Raw genomic sequence first — 16116 nt, 5'->3', positions numbered from 1 at the left:
GCTTGATGTGCATCATCACTCAACTCAACCACCTTGGTTCTGCAATGGTCATGTCAATCCCAGTTCAATGATACGACCATTCTTGACAGTAAGGGGCTTTGAGGATAAACACAGAAAATTAAAGTTTATCCATAAATAAGCTGTTTGTTGCAGTTCCACAAACTCATCAGACAGTGTAAAAAACATGAGTGATAAAGTTGCCTTACTTCGTCCTATTTCATGAGATCGTGTGTAAAAAAAACTGTCATCAAAACGTTGGCTACTCTCATTCAATATACACTGCAGTTAAAGATTTTCACACTGTGGCTTTCTCAATTCATCATAAAGCATAAATAGCCCAAGCACAGTACAAAAAAATTATCACCTTCTGCATTTATGTCAATGACAATTTTCTTGCAGTCATGCCCTGAACACTCAGTGCCAAAAATGAAAATACTGTCACCTAATGCAGCAGGACGATGAACTGTTGTCTGAAACTGTCAAAAAGCCAAGTTGTGGCTCTTTATCTCTTCACTGAGATCCTAGCAAAATGCAAGACAGGCGTGACTGTAGATCAGCAACAGAAGCTTGCCTTTATATGGCACTGTTTACATTGGGACAAAGTGGAAAGATCCAAGTTGTACTTCTCTTTTGAAAATTTAAATCCCGTCATGGCTTCGCTTTCTCCAGAGTCTTACATCCGACTCAGAGAACGTTCCCTTTCACCAAATGGCGTTTTCCTTCTCTCTGCCCCAATTCTAACTGCTGCCCAACACTCCATTTTGTGAAATTCCCTCCCTAAACTCTCCATCCCCTCCTCCTCCTTTGAGGCCTTTGTTGAAATCCATACCCTTGACATATCTTTTGGAAGATAGTTCTAATCTCTCCTCTTTTGTCATATGTTGTGGCAAGCCTTGGCACTATTTTTCCTAGATTATAGCCTGTGAATTCCATGCTACAAAAGACAAGGATATTAACAGAAATACATTCCACAAATAGGTTCCAACATCTTGAATAGGAAGGAGAGTACAGACTGAAACTATAACTCTCACCTGACTGATGGGTGTCTGCACCACTACCCCTCCAATGATTTCAGTCTTGTATGGGATCTGCTGCTTCTGGCTTTCTGTTGTTGGTCTTTTTGGCTCAGCACTGGGTTGTGGGTCATTTGCATTACCCTTTGGCACCTGACAATGTTAAGCAAACAAAAGCAAAATAAGTAGAGCCATACATATACCTCGAAAGATCATGCTTGGCCCTGTATTTCTTACAGTTAGTCAGAGTGAGGAAAAGAGACATTACTTTGTTCACTTTTGTTGTTTCAGATATACCAAGTTTATCATTTTGGGAGGTGTCCAAAACCTCTTCACAGTGCCATTGTTCATTCCACTTCTGGAGCAAATTAGTGTCCCCATCCCTCAAACATCTGTGGATGTCCCATGCAAAACCACTGTTGTTGCTCAAACTAATTATTCTTCTGTTCAGTTTCCACAAAAATTAGAAGCTGTTGAAATCTTGCCCACATGAAGGACATCCTGAAAGCTGGACAACTTTGAAAAAATGTTCAGCTTAGCTGTTACAGAAAATGAAAGACTGTACTGTATCATCTTCATGAAATGTCACAACTTAGTGAGGCTACAGACCCCTAACATCGCGCAAATTCCAGGTAACAACGTCAGAACACTGCAGAGATTGACTCGCTCCCTGAGTCCTTTACTGTGAGATAGGGTAGGGCATGTGAATCTGCAGTTTCTTTGCTGTGAATCTGCAGCCCAAGTTAGAATTGCAGATTTCCTTCCCAAAGGGACATTGGGGTTGGGTTTTTAAGATTACGGTTCCATGAAAAACCTAACTCTACCCACTCAATCCAATTTGATTCTGTCACAGGATGTTAAGGTCAAGAATAAAGCAGTTCAGCAAGGGGTCCCAATGGACACAGCAGTGTTATCTTTGGCCCCTGATAGTCTGACATCATTATGCCTTAACTACCAATGTAACTTGTAACTAATGCTGTCAGACAAAAAGCTCCTTCATGTTACATAAGACAACTGTGTTTTCTTTCTTAGTCTATCCTCTATGACTAATTATCAGACAAATCAGTAGTTTCATCATTGACATTTCATCATTTCAACATTCTATCCCAATCAGTCAGAACCCAATATGAGACTATCTGTATCTTGCTGAATTCTGCTTTTGTGTTCCAGAGTGCCATTCTCATTAATAATCTATTACAAAATTAATACAATGTCCATCATCTATCATTCACTACATACCAAAGACTCACACCACTGTTTCTCAGAGTCTTGCATATCTCTTTCTGGCACCAATTTCTTGTGATATATGCTGCTCCTCTAACCTGAGAACCTCTGGCTGAAACTAATACACTATAGTTCACTGAACCTTTGATTGTATATTGTTACCTAACCAAGATTATGACTTACATCATCCCACTCAAACTTCCCTGGGTTTGCCTATGTTTGTTTATAATGGCGATGTACTCTTTCCGCTCCCACTTGTTTCCGATTGTATTCACATGCCCTGCAGCCCCTTGTAGAAAACACCTTCTACACAAAATGTGACTGCGTCTCTTCTCTTCACCTACACTGAATGTGTTTTTGATCTGGTCATTTGTGTCTTTGTCGAGACTTACATTGTTCATCCTGGCTGCTGATGCTTGGATAATTGGAGCTTTCAAGGCAGAGATGCATAGATTTTGTTTTCTTTATTTGGTCATGGTATATGAAAGGGCATGGAGCTAAGGAGGATCAATGCAGGACCAAATCAGCTATGTGGTAACTAAATGTGGAGCAGGTTGATGAGGGTGAATAGCCTGGTCACGTTCCTCTGAAACCTTCAGAAGACAAGCTGATTGGTGTGTTTGAGTTGGTCAGAGGTAGCAGGAGTTGAAGCAGACGACATCACCCAAAGCTCGAAAGCAAACTGCATGCCCACTTAACAACTGTAACCATTGCATTGAGTGAGAGATAACTTACTGTAATTTTGCATGACTTGTTTAAGGCATCAACCCAGTCGAGTAAATCATTTTTATCATTGGCTTGTAAAAAGTAGCGACGTAGGCCTGCATTTATGACTGCAATTCAAAGAGAAATTGATTGATTAGACTGTTTTCACTGAAATATGCATACAATGCATTGGCAAAGTAAACTGAGTAAAATTCAAGACCTTTATCTAAAATGGAGTTAGGAGTTGTGGTGAGCTAAGTCATGGATTGATAGTTTTGCTCGGTCCAATGAGGTGTAATCAATTCAAGCTCTGCTGTGCTCAGATATGGCAAGTCAGTGAAGTTAGCATGAGACTTGTCCACCCACTCCATGTGAAGAAACAAAACAAAAATATAAACTGAGACAAGTCAATTCTGATGCACAAAACTGGGTTTGTCACTTGTGAGCTAGCTGATGAGATGAGGCTTGCCACTTCATGAAGTAGGTGCTGAGAGGTATGCTCACTTCACTCCTGCAAGGTACTCATGACAGACAATGGCAATGCATGCTTGTTGGCATGGAGACCAAGGGAATGCTGACATTGCTTACAATGTCCAAAAAAAGTTGGAGGCAAAGGTGGCACATTTTAAGAAAACAGCACTTGGAATGCATCCTTACTTCTGAAATGCCTTATAACAACAGAACAAAAGCGCCACAAGCAAACAGAACATTCAGTACTTCCTATTTCAATACTGTTACGACCCAGAAGAGATGTTGGCTGTACACTTGGAGACTAGCTGAAAGGTCACGCAACAAGAGTATGTGGAGACAGCTCCATTGGCTTTAACAACTGCCCACGCATTCTTTCATCTGTTACTAGTTTGTGGTTGATTTATAACACCTGCTTTATCTGTACATCAGTTTACGTCAGTTCAGCTCATTGCTAGCTTGATGTATAACCTCGCCAATTCATCTGCTCGGGAAAGGCCTGGCCCCAAACTTGAAAAACTCAACCCTAATCTAGTGGTTTTATACCTGATTCAAATGTCTGTTAATCCTGTCTGGTTCGCCACCCAAATCCCATGAACAATATCTCCCAGGCCTTAGAAATTCCCCTCATTGGAGAGCTGCTGACCAAATCCTCATGCTGTCCCCCAGATCACTTGACCTTTCTTCACCAGAGTATCAACACACTTGACATTTGGGACTGAAATTTCCCCTGGGAATCTGGAACTTAGTTTTAGGACTAGTTCCTGTTGCGCAACTAACATGTCTTTTCAACTCACAGGGAAGTAGGAGGCTGTCCACTGTGTTCACTGTCCACTTAGATCTGAGTGTGGGAGTGTGTTCTTGAGTTGGGAGCTGAGGACAGTGCGGTTCCCACTGATTGGCCTGATGTGGCCCAAGCAGCACAAGTGGGAGTAGAGACGCAGTCACATTTTGTGTAGAAGCTGTTTTCTACAAGGGGCTGTAGGGCAACTGGGAGCACGCACTTCCATTATTTCCATACTCAATGACAAAGCTGTTAGATGCCATTTCTTTTGCCAGCATAACCTCATCTGTATGTTACACAGCATCTACCTCCCCTGTGCAGCTATCTGCCCTTAACTGGTAGGTTAGGTACATAGTTGAGAATGGGAGAGGGTGCACACACCAGTCTAACAAGACTGCAGTCTGCTCATCACAAATCAAGTCAATACGTCTTTAACTGGCAGAACTACCTGCCTCACTCACATTGCCAGAGATTTCCACTTCTGGGCAAAGCACGGAGGAGGGAAAATGTCAGAGAGCCAGACCTCTGCTCTCCCACATCTCTTTAATTGCATATCCTCCCATCAAAAATTAGCTTAATGGGGAGTGATAAATGTTTGACCTTCTTTCCTCAAGAGATGCAAAACGATTTACATGAATGCCTGTTTCTGGTTTTCAAGTAGTTCACCCCATCCACCTTCACAAATTGTGCAGTCAGGCTGAACGAGTGAGTCGTGAGTTGACAAGACAAAGGAGGCAGCACTATCTAAGGAACCCCAATTGTGCCTGGCAAATGAGTTTATGCACTCCTTCCTGCTTTTTCATGTTTTTGTCCAATTCGATTTACCAGCACTGCAAAGCTTTTAAAAATACAGGATCCAAGCAAAGCAGTTTCAGGTCATGATATCAGATCAGAGTCACATTGAGGCTTTCATTTCAAACAAAAAAATCTGGGCTGTGGTAAACAACCAGATCCAGAGAAATCTATTGCCACCAGCCAAAAAATTAATGTAGTATCATTGGATGAGGATGAAAATCTAAACATGGTGAAATAGGATTTCAACTTGGTCACTGCACCAAGTATGTATGAAAGAGATAAAACCTCAGGAGGCTGTACCTTTCCAAAATATTCTTATGAAATGGAATAGTGCTTCGAGCAAAGGCAGGCACAATTTGGAACATGGGCTTTTTAATGAGAGAGGTACCTGTCATGTGACAAGACTTGATGATTGAAACACGACAAGCACTGCAGTTCAGAAATGGTAAGTTAAGCCTGGTGGATTCAAATGCTTATGGTTACCAGGTGAAAGCTGATCAAATCTGACGTCTGTGCAATGCTCACTGCATGATCTATGAAATGGAGAAGTTGTTCAAAAGGTCTTTCTGCAGAAGAGGGACCTTCCAAAATGTTGTTGTATCACATGGCTGTGTGATGACTGTCCTACATATACAGAAAAGGTATCAGTGGATTTTCAAGCCATTGATACTGCCCCAAGTCACTTAGTTCTCAGGGGTGTCCTTTATGTCATGGTTCCTGACCAGAATCAGAACCACAGTTCAATGATGAAGAACATAGAGTGATGGTGTGAATGCTGAGTGTGTTTGTTGACAGCACGACTTGTCTGGAATAAATGAATTGCTTCTTATTCAAGGGGAAGAGATATTTCACAGTTTTTCTGTTCATTAAGCTTGTTGCTCACAGAGCCAATATATAGCGGACATGCTTGAGCACCTGGAGACTATTCAGTTTGCATCAACTTTGAAGGAATAAAACCACCTAAGTGGTTTGCAATTACCTGATACAATGTCCAATTTTACAAAGGAATTAGATGTAAGCGACTCCAAGAGTGGCTAAACCTATCCAGTCTTAATATTTAAGCATTTCTGTCAAATTTAACACTTACCAAAACAAAATTCGACTTTTGGTTTCTGCTTTGCAGTAGCTTCACTGACCTACAAGCCAAATAAAAGTTAAGTGAGATACATTCAAAATGATTGTCCACTTTTCTCAATAACAGTTGGCATGTTTGAGAGTGATTGGGAGTACAGACAGTGAGCAGCAGTTGAGCTGATTTGCCTGTTAGAGGTGGGTCAGTGGTCACAGAGAGCTTCAGCCTGTAATTAATGGGCTCAGAGAATGTATCAAAGGCCCCATACCCTTGATTTTCACATCTATATTGACTGCGGTTCTCAGCATACCACAGCAGCACATCACCTCTTATCTCTCCCAATTTTGCAAGAATTCTGCCAGAGCATTGCAGGGGTTCCAGTTCAAAATATTGAAGATTTATTCCTGCTTCCAAGAACAGCAGGAAACACCACAGGACAGAAGCATCTTGACAATTGTGACAATTTTCAAATGAAAGCTTCTCAGCACAAACTGAATATGACTCTATGGCTTTCTCTCCTTTAAGACACAGATGAGCCAGTGCAGTATCTCCAGCAATCACAGCTTTTGGTTTGGTTCAGTCCCATTGCAAGAGATCAACATGTTTATCTATGGCACTGCAGCAGAAGTACACAGGGAGTTTCACTGATGCTTCATATGACTGGCTCTTTCAAGGAATTTCAAGGTACAGTTGCTCTAAGCATAACCATATAGTCTGAACACATAACCATGTGAGCAATCCCACTGTCGCTGGAGCAAAGTGTGGCAAGTGGTTCACTGTGATAGCCACAGACTGTGAGCCACTAACACTTGCAATCTAAATATTGTTTATTGTGAGGGGAATTGAATACAAAAGTAGTGAGGTTACGTTTTACTTACAAGGCATTGGTGAGATCACATGTGGAATTCTCTATACAGAATTGGTCTTTTTATTGAAGGAAGGGTGCAATACATTGGAAGCAATTCAGAGGTTTGCTAGACTAACACCTGGAATAGAGTGGTTTGATTTCTCAGGTAAGGTTAAACAGGCTAGACCTAGATTCCTAACAGTGTGGAACCAGGCTCTTCAGCCTAACAAGTCCACACTGACTCTCAGAGCACCCCAACAAGACCCATCTCCCTATAACCCACCTAATCTACACATCACTGAACACTGTGGGCAATTTAGCAAGGCCAATCCACCGAGCCCGTATGTCTTTGGATAGGGGAAGGAAACCCATGCAGACATGGGGAGAATGTGCAAACTCCACACAGACAGTCACCCAAGAGTGAAATCGAACCCAGGCCCCTGGTGCTGTGAGGCAGCAGTGTTAACCACTGAGCACCGTATTGCCCTAGGCTCACATCTGCTGGAGTTTAGAAGGCTAAAGGGCAACTTGACTGAAACAGACATGGAAGATCTTAAGGGATCTCGATAGGGTGAAAACAATGTTTCCTCCTAAGAGAGAATCTAGAATGACGGCCCACTATTTCAAAATAAGCAGTTCTAAATTGAGAAAGAGATGAGGAGTTCTTTTTATTAATCACTGAGCATTGTGAATCTTTGGAACTCTAACTCAAAAAGTGCTAAAAAGAGAATCTTTGAACATTTTTAAAACAGAGGTGGATAGATCCTTGATAAGCAAGGGGGTCAAAAGGTTATCAGGGGTAGATTAGGAATTTGCAGTCATCCTATCAGCCCGTGCTCTTGTTTAAATGATGAAGCAGCCTTCAGCTGCTGAGTGGCCCATTCCTACTCCTAATTCATATATGAATGTCCCAGTGAGTGTAAAACTATTTCAAATCAGAAAGTTACAAACAAAACTGACCCAATTTCTGAATGCACGGAAGTCAAGAGGTGTCAGGCCCTACCTCAGGAAGGCCATATCCTGGCTGCAGGAAACAGCTAGTTTGAGAGACAGAACGGAGTTTAAAAATGTATGTGAGCACTTGTACTGGCTCTCCTGCAGGTGATGCGCAATTACTATAGACTCACGAAGTGTTATCACAAAATAACCAGAGTAAAAATTCTATATGAATTAGGCAAACATCCAATACCTGGAGTTCATCCCCTTCATGGAGGTGCATGTATAGAACTAGGGCTTGCCTAATGCATTTCTTAAGTTGCAGCTATTGCCTCATATCAATTACAAAGCATAATTCATGCTTAATATCAATCTTAGATTTTAATCTTCCCCTGTTCTCTGACTGCTTTCTTGCTACTTCTTTTCTGAGAAATTCTTGGTAGGTTACAATGACATGCTCATTAGCAGCCAAATCAGACCTTGTTTGTAAAGTATGAAGCAACACAGAACTGGATGGGAATTTCCTTGTGTAATTAGAGACATGGAATAATTAGTCAGAAGAGTCTCGACTGCAAGCTGACTTGTGATGACCTGAACTTAAAGGTCAGATTTTTAAGGTCTTAGCAAAAATTTGTAGATCAAATTGTGGATACAGGTTGTTCTGTGGTAATGCAGACATTTTGTTACCCTTCGAAGCAACATCAGCGCAAACTCTAATGAAAACCTTGGTGCTCTGCTTCCTTCCAGATTTATATTGACCCTCTGGTGTGATGGTCTTGACACTTCCAGTTCTGTTGTTTTAGCAGTGGTCTGTATACAGGGTCTATTTCTATGTATTTGTTAATGGAGTCCCGTGTTGAGAGCTAGGTTTCCAGAAATCCCCTTGCATGTCTGGTGTTCGCTTGTCTATAACCCTCTACTGACAGCAAAAAATACCAATGTGATATACAGATATGCAGTGAGTGCAACAAATATTCCATTGGACAAACAGGGAGGAAACTGATGACCACAATACATGAACACAAACTGGCAGTAAAAAAACACGGCCAATATTCACTTGTCTCAATATACACACAATGAGGGCCATCAGTTCAACTAGGGCAAACTGACCATACTGGGACGAGTGAACAATGGACCATGCAAGGGAATTTCTGGGAGTCTGATTCTCAACATGAGATTCCATTAACAAACATATAGAAGTTGACTGCATATACAGACCACTGCTCAGGCAACAGAACCCAAAGTGACAAAACCATCTCACCACAGGATCATATAAATCCTGAACGTTTCGAACGGAGGTTGCACTGGTGGTGTTGCCAAGAAGGGTAACAAAACATCTGCACTGCATACAACAACTGGGTCAGTGAGCTAACTAACAACTTAAAGGGCGAATTTTTTTATGCATGAATATCTGTATGTCAAAAGACTTTCAGAAATCTACAAGCATTTTATTGAAAATCTAATGTCCAATAAAAACATGTTTACACCTTTGCCAAATACTTTTTGTGGCTAGAAGTCCAATTCTGTCCCACCACTGGGGAAGAACTCATTTCTTTATTAATCAAGAAATCCAGCGCCAAATTACCCAATTGACAAACAACCAACCCTGTCCATCAGGCGTAGTGTGGTCAAAAATATCAAAACCTAAAGGGGAAAAACAAGGTAAGGAACAAGATCAAAATGGTGTCAGAAGGGGAGATAATGCACTCCAGTCCTCTTAATTCCTGATCTCTAAGAACTCTGAGGTTACCAGCGGACATGATATGCACTTTGTCCAAGGACACAGAAGCATTGACGCTACTGCGGTAGAGGACACGTAGTCAGGCAACATGACCTACTGCCTGGGCCTATTGATGACCACTTTAGCCAGGCCCAGGTGCGGGGCCACCAGGAAGTCCTTCAACCTGCTTGTGAACATTCCCTTCCACACTGAGTGGCCAAAGATCAGGAGTATTGGAATGAAGTGTGAAAAAGAACAAAACATCGTTAAGAAAACTAAGCAGGTGTTGTGACAACCTAAACTCACTTGATACATGGACTCCACAACATTGTGAAACAAACAGTTGGCCTTTGGAGCACAAGAAGCACCTTATTCAATGATTATACAGGGCTGTTGCAGGAAACACCCTCCACCCCGGTTCCCAGTGGCAAGTGAGAGGACATCAACATAGTGACCTCCCCACTGGACCCCCTGCCCAGTGACAGAAAAGGCAAGTCCAGGCAGTGGATAAAGGAGAAGAAATGGACTGGACGTTATGCAGCTGTAGCCCATACAGGAAACTTCTTAAACTCCATGGAAGGACGGCCACAGAATTCCCATGCTGTGCATCAGGCTGTGGGGTACAGGCTGCTGAAGACTTCTGAACCCAGGGCTGAAGTGGAACACCCCTCCAAGCTGGATATGGAAGGAGTACATGCTGACAGGTGACTACCGCATCCCTCAGGGTCTTCCAACTTGTACAAGTGCCAGTGTTGTCAGTTTATGGAGTACGTCAGCTCCAAGCTTGGTCTGTCACTACACAATCCACCCGCTTCTGTGGTGACATCTAGACCAGTCCACCAACACCCAGCACATCCCTGACTCTGGTCACCCTGACAGTCACAGGTCGCCCTTCCACCAGAGACTCAAACCCTTTAAGGTGGCAGCTGTATGAAGGTAGTTGCTGCTTATGATGGTGAGAAGATGCAACAAAAGTCAACCACATTTCAGACTTTGATAAAGTCTTGGTAAAAGACAGGCAGTGCTTTAGGCCTTCCCTGCAGAAACCACCCCTCACCCACAAACTTACTGGCTATACAAAGGAGCTGTGTGTCTTAATTCAGGCAGTGAAGCTGGCAGAAGTAATGCATTGTCAGAGCATCACATCCAAAATGAACTATGACATAAATGTATTGCTGCAGAAAGTTGCCTCCTCAACGCAATGGCACAATGACTATCTATCCTTCATCGTGAGCACACACTGTCACCTCCTCCGTCATCCTCATGCCAGAAGAAAACAACCAACGTCTTCTCAATTTCTGGGACAAAGCCGATGGGAGGGGTCAAACGGGCCAACTGGTAGCAACTGGTTTGTTACCAGCACTAGACCCTGCAGAACTTAACATTTTTCTCATAAAATAAATCCAATGCCAATTTACCAACTTTCCAAATTCAGAACTCAGATCTTCTTTAATTTTAAGCACCCATTATCAAACTGCCCAGTCACCAACTGTCCAAATAACCAACACTACTCACCAGGGACAGAGTACCAATACCTGAAATCCAAAAAGGGCAAGAACCAAGGGAGGGACTACGTCATAATGAAGTTGAAGGAGGAGATAATGCAGTCCAGCCCCACAGTGCCCACCCCTCTCTGAAAGCTCAAGGACATTAGTGGACACTGCGTGGTCCGTCTCCAAAGGAAGAACCTGCCTCTTAAATACAAAATACATTATAAATGAGATAGAAACGACAAACAGCCATTTCCAGGCAGCTTTGCTGCTCATTTTGAAACATGCCTTTCCTTGCAGACTTCACTGCAGTTCACCTACTTCACATCAGATTGCGTTTGTGCAGCATCTTGTCATTTCCATGCAGCTACGTGAGTTTGATCTCATTTTGAATAACAATGGAAAAAAATGTTTTCCAACAGCAAGATGCAACAATTATCCCCTTTTCTGCAAGAGCTAACTGTGTAATGGCACCGGATATTCTTTGGTCATCTCCCTCATCGAAGAAGGTTCACTGTGGCAGTGTGGGGTAACTACAAAACCCAATTAAAATAAGAAGATCATCTTCTCACTGTCATGGAAACACACAAACTGTGTCCCTTCAGAAAGAAACAGTGAATATCCACATTTAGGTGTGAATGCAACTGGTTCCTGTGGTATCTGTTCAATCTTCAGAACCCAAACGTGACAGTATGTATTGACTAATACAAACTGTAAGTGCCTCCCAATTGGATTGCTGAAATCTTCCTCTTGTGAAATATACTTGCAACGTAGATGAAATGCAGTCATTGCCACATATTTAAACACAGCAGTTGGAAGAAGAAAGTTCTGCAAAACCTATTCTAAGTGTCTGTATGAGTTAATCTGAAGCGCTGTGATTCAAACCAGTGATTCCCCAGCTCAGGTGCAACTTTTAGGGGAAGTACCTTTTGGAGGAGGCAAAAATGAGAAGGAAATTCAATTGTTGGTCTGCGAGCACACATACAGACTAGAAACAAACTAAACAAACTTTCTATCTCTTTCTCCTTCTGTCCAGAAAAGAGGGAATAGATCAAATCATTTCATGAAGCATTGAAATGCAAGGACAGATAAATTAACAATTGAAGGACAAACAAATAAGGGAATTTAGAAAAACCGAATTACCATAACATACAAACATGCTGGCTTGGATAATGTTAGAAATGACTAAAGTAACTGAATTGCTATTTGTCCTGAATCTATCAATTTATTTTTTCATTGGTTAGGATGCTCTATTGTTACTCATGAAACAAAACAATGAAGAGACTGAATAGCGTGATTGTGGACCAGCGAGTGATCAAATCTCCTTTGCAATAATCACCACAAAGCAGGCTTTTGCTAAGTTCAGTTCAAAAGGAAGGGTAATACTTATTCTCACGATTTGCCGAAACTGAAAACATACTCCCTCAGAAACGCTGACGCTCATCCAAGTAAAGATGAATTCCAGAAACAAAACAGGTTATGAGCAAAAATGCAACATCTGACCAAATTTTAATCCTGGAAGGTAACCATATCACATGGCTCAGAAGGTTCTGACTCTGGGTTTCCAGACAAGGATGTCACCACTTTTACATGATATGAATCTGTTCTTGGTGAAGACGAATCAGACAATTTATTTCTCTTTCTCCAACCTGAGTATCTGGATTGACTGCTTGTTCAAGTTACTTATTTCTTTGTACTTGAGCTCTTGGTTTGCACTTAGCCTGGTCCACCCTAGTACAGTTCTTAGGTTAATACGATTTGTTATCTGAAGCCAGTTTTGGCCACCTGATCAATTCTTCTCTTATCCAACTGAAAGGTTGGAGTTCAAAAACATTAGTACACTATGGGAGATGACGAGTGTCCTTTCAACCCTAATTCGTTTCTTTATTCAAAGAAATAGCCATTTTATTTAAGTTGTACAATTCAACATGCAAATAAAAGTTGGGCAGCTGTCCACAATCGGCAATGACATTTTTCTGAAGAAGTGTCACTGGATCCAAAACGTTAACTCTGCTTTCTCCCACAGATGCTGCCAGATCAGCTGAGCTTTTCCAGAAATTTCCATTTTTGTTTCTGATTTCCAGCATCCACAGTTCTTTAGGTTTTTTTGGTTTAATGACAATTTTCTTTTTGGGTTTTTCACCTCTGCTGCCATTGCTCTCTATCTTCTTCACAACAACCATTCCTTCCTTTACCAAACCAAAGGCAATATCAGTCATTTTAGTGCACAGAAAGAACTGGGAATCATTTCTATTTACCCTCGCATTGGCCATAGAAAGAAGACATGGTCCCTCTGTGCTTCAATTGGAAATTTTATTGGCTAGCTGCAGCCCTCACCTGCATCAGAAACTGTGGCTTAATGTAGCTCAAGGTTGGTAATTTCTTCTAAATGTGAGTCACTCACGTAACAATGAATAGCTAGGAACTCTATCATTTTATTTTGTCAGGAGAGAGTTTAAAAAGCATACCAAATGAACATTTCAAAATTTTTGACCAGGGAACAGTCTATACCATCCTTAATCAAGTCCTAGAAAACACCTGACTAGTAAGTGGGATTCACGTCACATAATGTTTGGAAACTGACCATTATCAAAAAGAGAAACAGTCCCCTCCCACGACCTCCACTTGTCCAAGCCATCTACCCAGAATTGCCATACAGGAAAACCCATGTGGCATCATGATGGGGGACCAGTTTTGACCAGAAGCTGAGAAGGACCAACCTCACATGAACACCCTGTCAGATAGAGAAGGCCAGGTTATGATGCAAACAAATGGGCCATTTCCCCAAAGCTCTGCCACCAGCCACAGGTTAAGATTGCAAAGGAACACGTGTCTCTCATCTACATCAGTGCAGCTAACGTATTAAAGTCTTAATATTGCCAAGGACAGAAAAATTTGCTTAATTGCCAGGACAATCATTGGCTGCATTGTTCCACTCTCCACCACCAACACCATAGTATCTACAGAAACACGTGCAGCTCAATCAAACCCACCTAATCTCCCAGTCACCAAGAAGCACAAAAACAGTGACACAAAGGATAAACAATCAGCTCCAGGACCCTACCAGGCCAGGCACTGTCCTTGTGTAAACTGTTCCTTCATTGCCACTGGGTCAAAATCCTTCAATTTCCAACTCAGCACCATTGTGGGAACAACATTGCCACAAGGATGGTTAGCCTGCAGCTGTACAAACTGTTCTGATTGTTTGCAATAGATCTCCTCAGCAAAACTGATTTTTTTTCAACATAGATTTATCCATTCTTCAGGCTTACAAACAGAGGAATAGCAGGAAAAAGCTGATGACCACAGGCAAGAAAAGAAAGGATTCCAATTTTGCAATGTTTTTCAAAACCTTCAGATGTGCCAAAGAATTACACAGTCAACAAGGCATGTTTGAAGCATAATCCCTGTTCTAATGGAAGAAATAGTCAATTTGCATACAGAAAATGCCCACAACAACAGCCATGTTATCATGATGATTAAATAATCTGCTTTAGTTGAGGGGCAAATATTGGCCAGGACATCAAGTGGGGCGCCTCCATTTCTTTTTGAAATATTTTCATGCGAGAGAACAAATCAAGCCTCCTATAGGAAAGATGTTGTGAAACTTGAAAGGGTGCAGAAAAGATTTACAAGGATGTTGCCGGGGTTGCAGAATTTGAGCTGTAGGGAGAGGCTGAATAGCTGGGGCTATTTTCCCTGGGCATCGGAGGCTGAGGGGTGACCTTATAGAGGTTTGTAAAATTATGAGGGGCATGGATAGGATGGATAGTGAAGGTCTTTTATTCCCATGATAAGGGAATCCAAAATTAATGGACATATCTGGTCGACATGGACCAAAGGATCTGTTTCCATGCTGTACAATTCTATGACTCTACGACTCTTATCCGGAGGGTAGGACCTGCTCTAGGACATTGGCGCATCAACCCACAATTTGTGCTCAAGACTCTGCAGGAAGACTCAAACCCATAAGTTTCCAATTTAGGTGCAAGCGTGCTACCAACTGTGCAACAATGGACACAGTCTGTATAGGTCAAAGTGAATGTTTTTTTCTTTGAAGCTCAAACACATTTGTTCAACATGATATAATCCTTCAATTCGGGTTTCAAGCAACATCAAAACAATCATGTTTTCACTGTCTTGTGTCTGATTCAGCACTACATTAACGCGCTGATTGTTCAGCAATTATGGAAAACTAGTTGTTTGCATTCAATTTACAATGGTTTAAGACCTAAATCTGCATGTCTTATCATGTAAATTGGCAGAATAAAGCACCTTTGAAACTGTCAGAGCGCAAAATTAATCTAAAGTTTCATCAGTATTTCTTTTGCCTTTTACCTCTGTATTTGAACTGTAGTTAATTAACCATGCCAGAACATTTTGACTAGCAATAATTCACCAATTACTCCAAGTCACATTGCATCCTTACTTGCAACAATGTCTCTGTTTCTTTACTGTCACTGCATCAAAATCCAGGAACTCCCTCCCGAGCCACCACAATGGGTGTCCTGACACCTGCATGTTCAAGAAAGTAGTTCACCACCGCCTCATAAGCACAATAAATGCTGGCCCTGCCAGAAATGCAACATCACATGAATGAATAAAAACAGTTGCTTTTTTTGGGCACTAAGGTATGTTTCGCTTTTGCAACCTGACCATCTGCTGTCTTCCACTTCAAATCTGAAGAAAGCACAGGCTACTTTGCAGTAAAACACACCACAAAGTGATTCACAGGAGTGATTATCAGTCAAAATTAACACCATGTCACCCAAGGAGATTTTAGGGCAGATAACCAAAGCTTCATCAATGAAGTAGATTTTATAGAATTTTGTAAAGAAGGAGTGAGTGAGAAGCAGGGAGGGACAGAGACATTTAGGGAAAGAAATCCAGAGCTCGAGGCCCATACACACTGGAGGACTCAGCAGAACAAACCTGTGATGAACTTAGCAGGTAAAATGTTCCTCACACCTTGCCTCTTGATGACATTAATGTTGTTCTGTTGCTGGCAACAGATAGTGGCGCTGACTGTTGCCTGTGTTTGCTGACCTTTCCCCACTTAGCT

The 16116-nt window shown here is 41.7% G+C and overlaps 1 protein-coding gene across 2 annotated transcripts in view; it reads right to left on the bottom strand.

Moving 5' to 3' along the window:
- Positions 1-16116, bottom strand: part of LOC125448010 (pleckstrin homology domain-containing family A member 2-like) — a 98341-nt gene that overhangs the window by 38558 nt on the left and 43667 nt on the right. For both annotated transcript variants that reach the window (XM_048522880.2, XM_048522881.2), the window contains exons 4-6: positions 6077-6125; positions 2973-3070; positions 1032-1166 (exon numbers count right to left, since the gene is read on the bottom strand). In XM_048522880.2, the coding sequence (XP_048378837.1) occupies positions 1032-1166; positions 2973-3070; positions 6077-6125 (282 nt within the window). The remainder of the gene's footprint in view (positions 1-1031; positions 1167-2972; positions 3071-6076; positions 6126-16116) is intronic.

The sequence above is a fragment of the Stegostoma tigrinum genome, chromosome 40, assembly GCF_030684315.1.
Source record: "Stegostoma tigrinum isolate sSteTig4 chromosome 40, sSteTig4.hap1, whole genome shotgun sequence".
NCBI classification, from domain to species: domain Eukaryota; kingdom Metazoa; phylum Chordata; class Chondrichthyes; order Orectolobiformes; family Stegostomatidae; genus Stegostoma; species Stegostoma tigrinum.
Note: the sequence above shows the minus strand (reverse complement) of the source record. Positions and strands in the feature narration are given on the sequence as shown.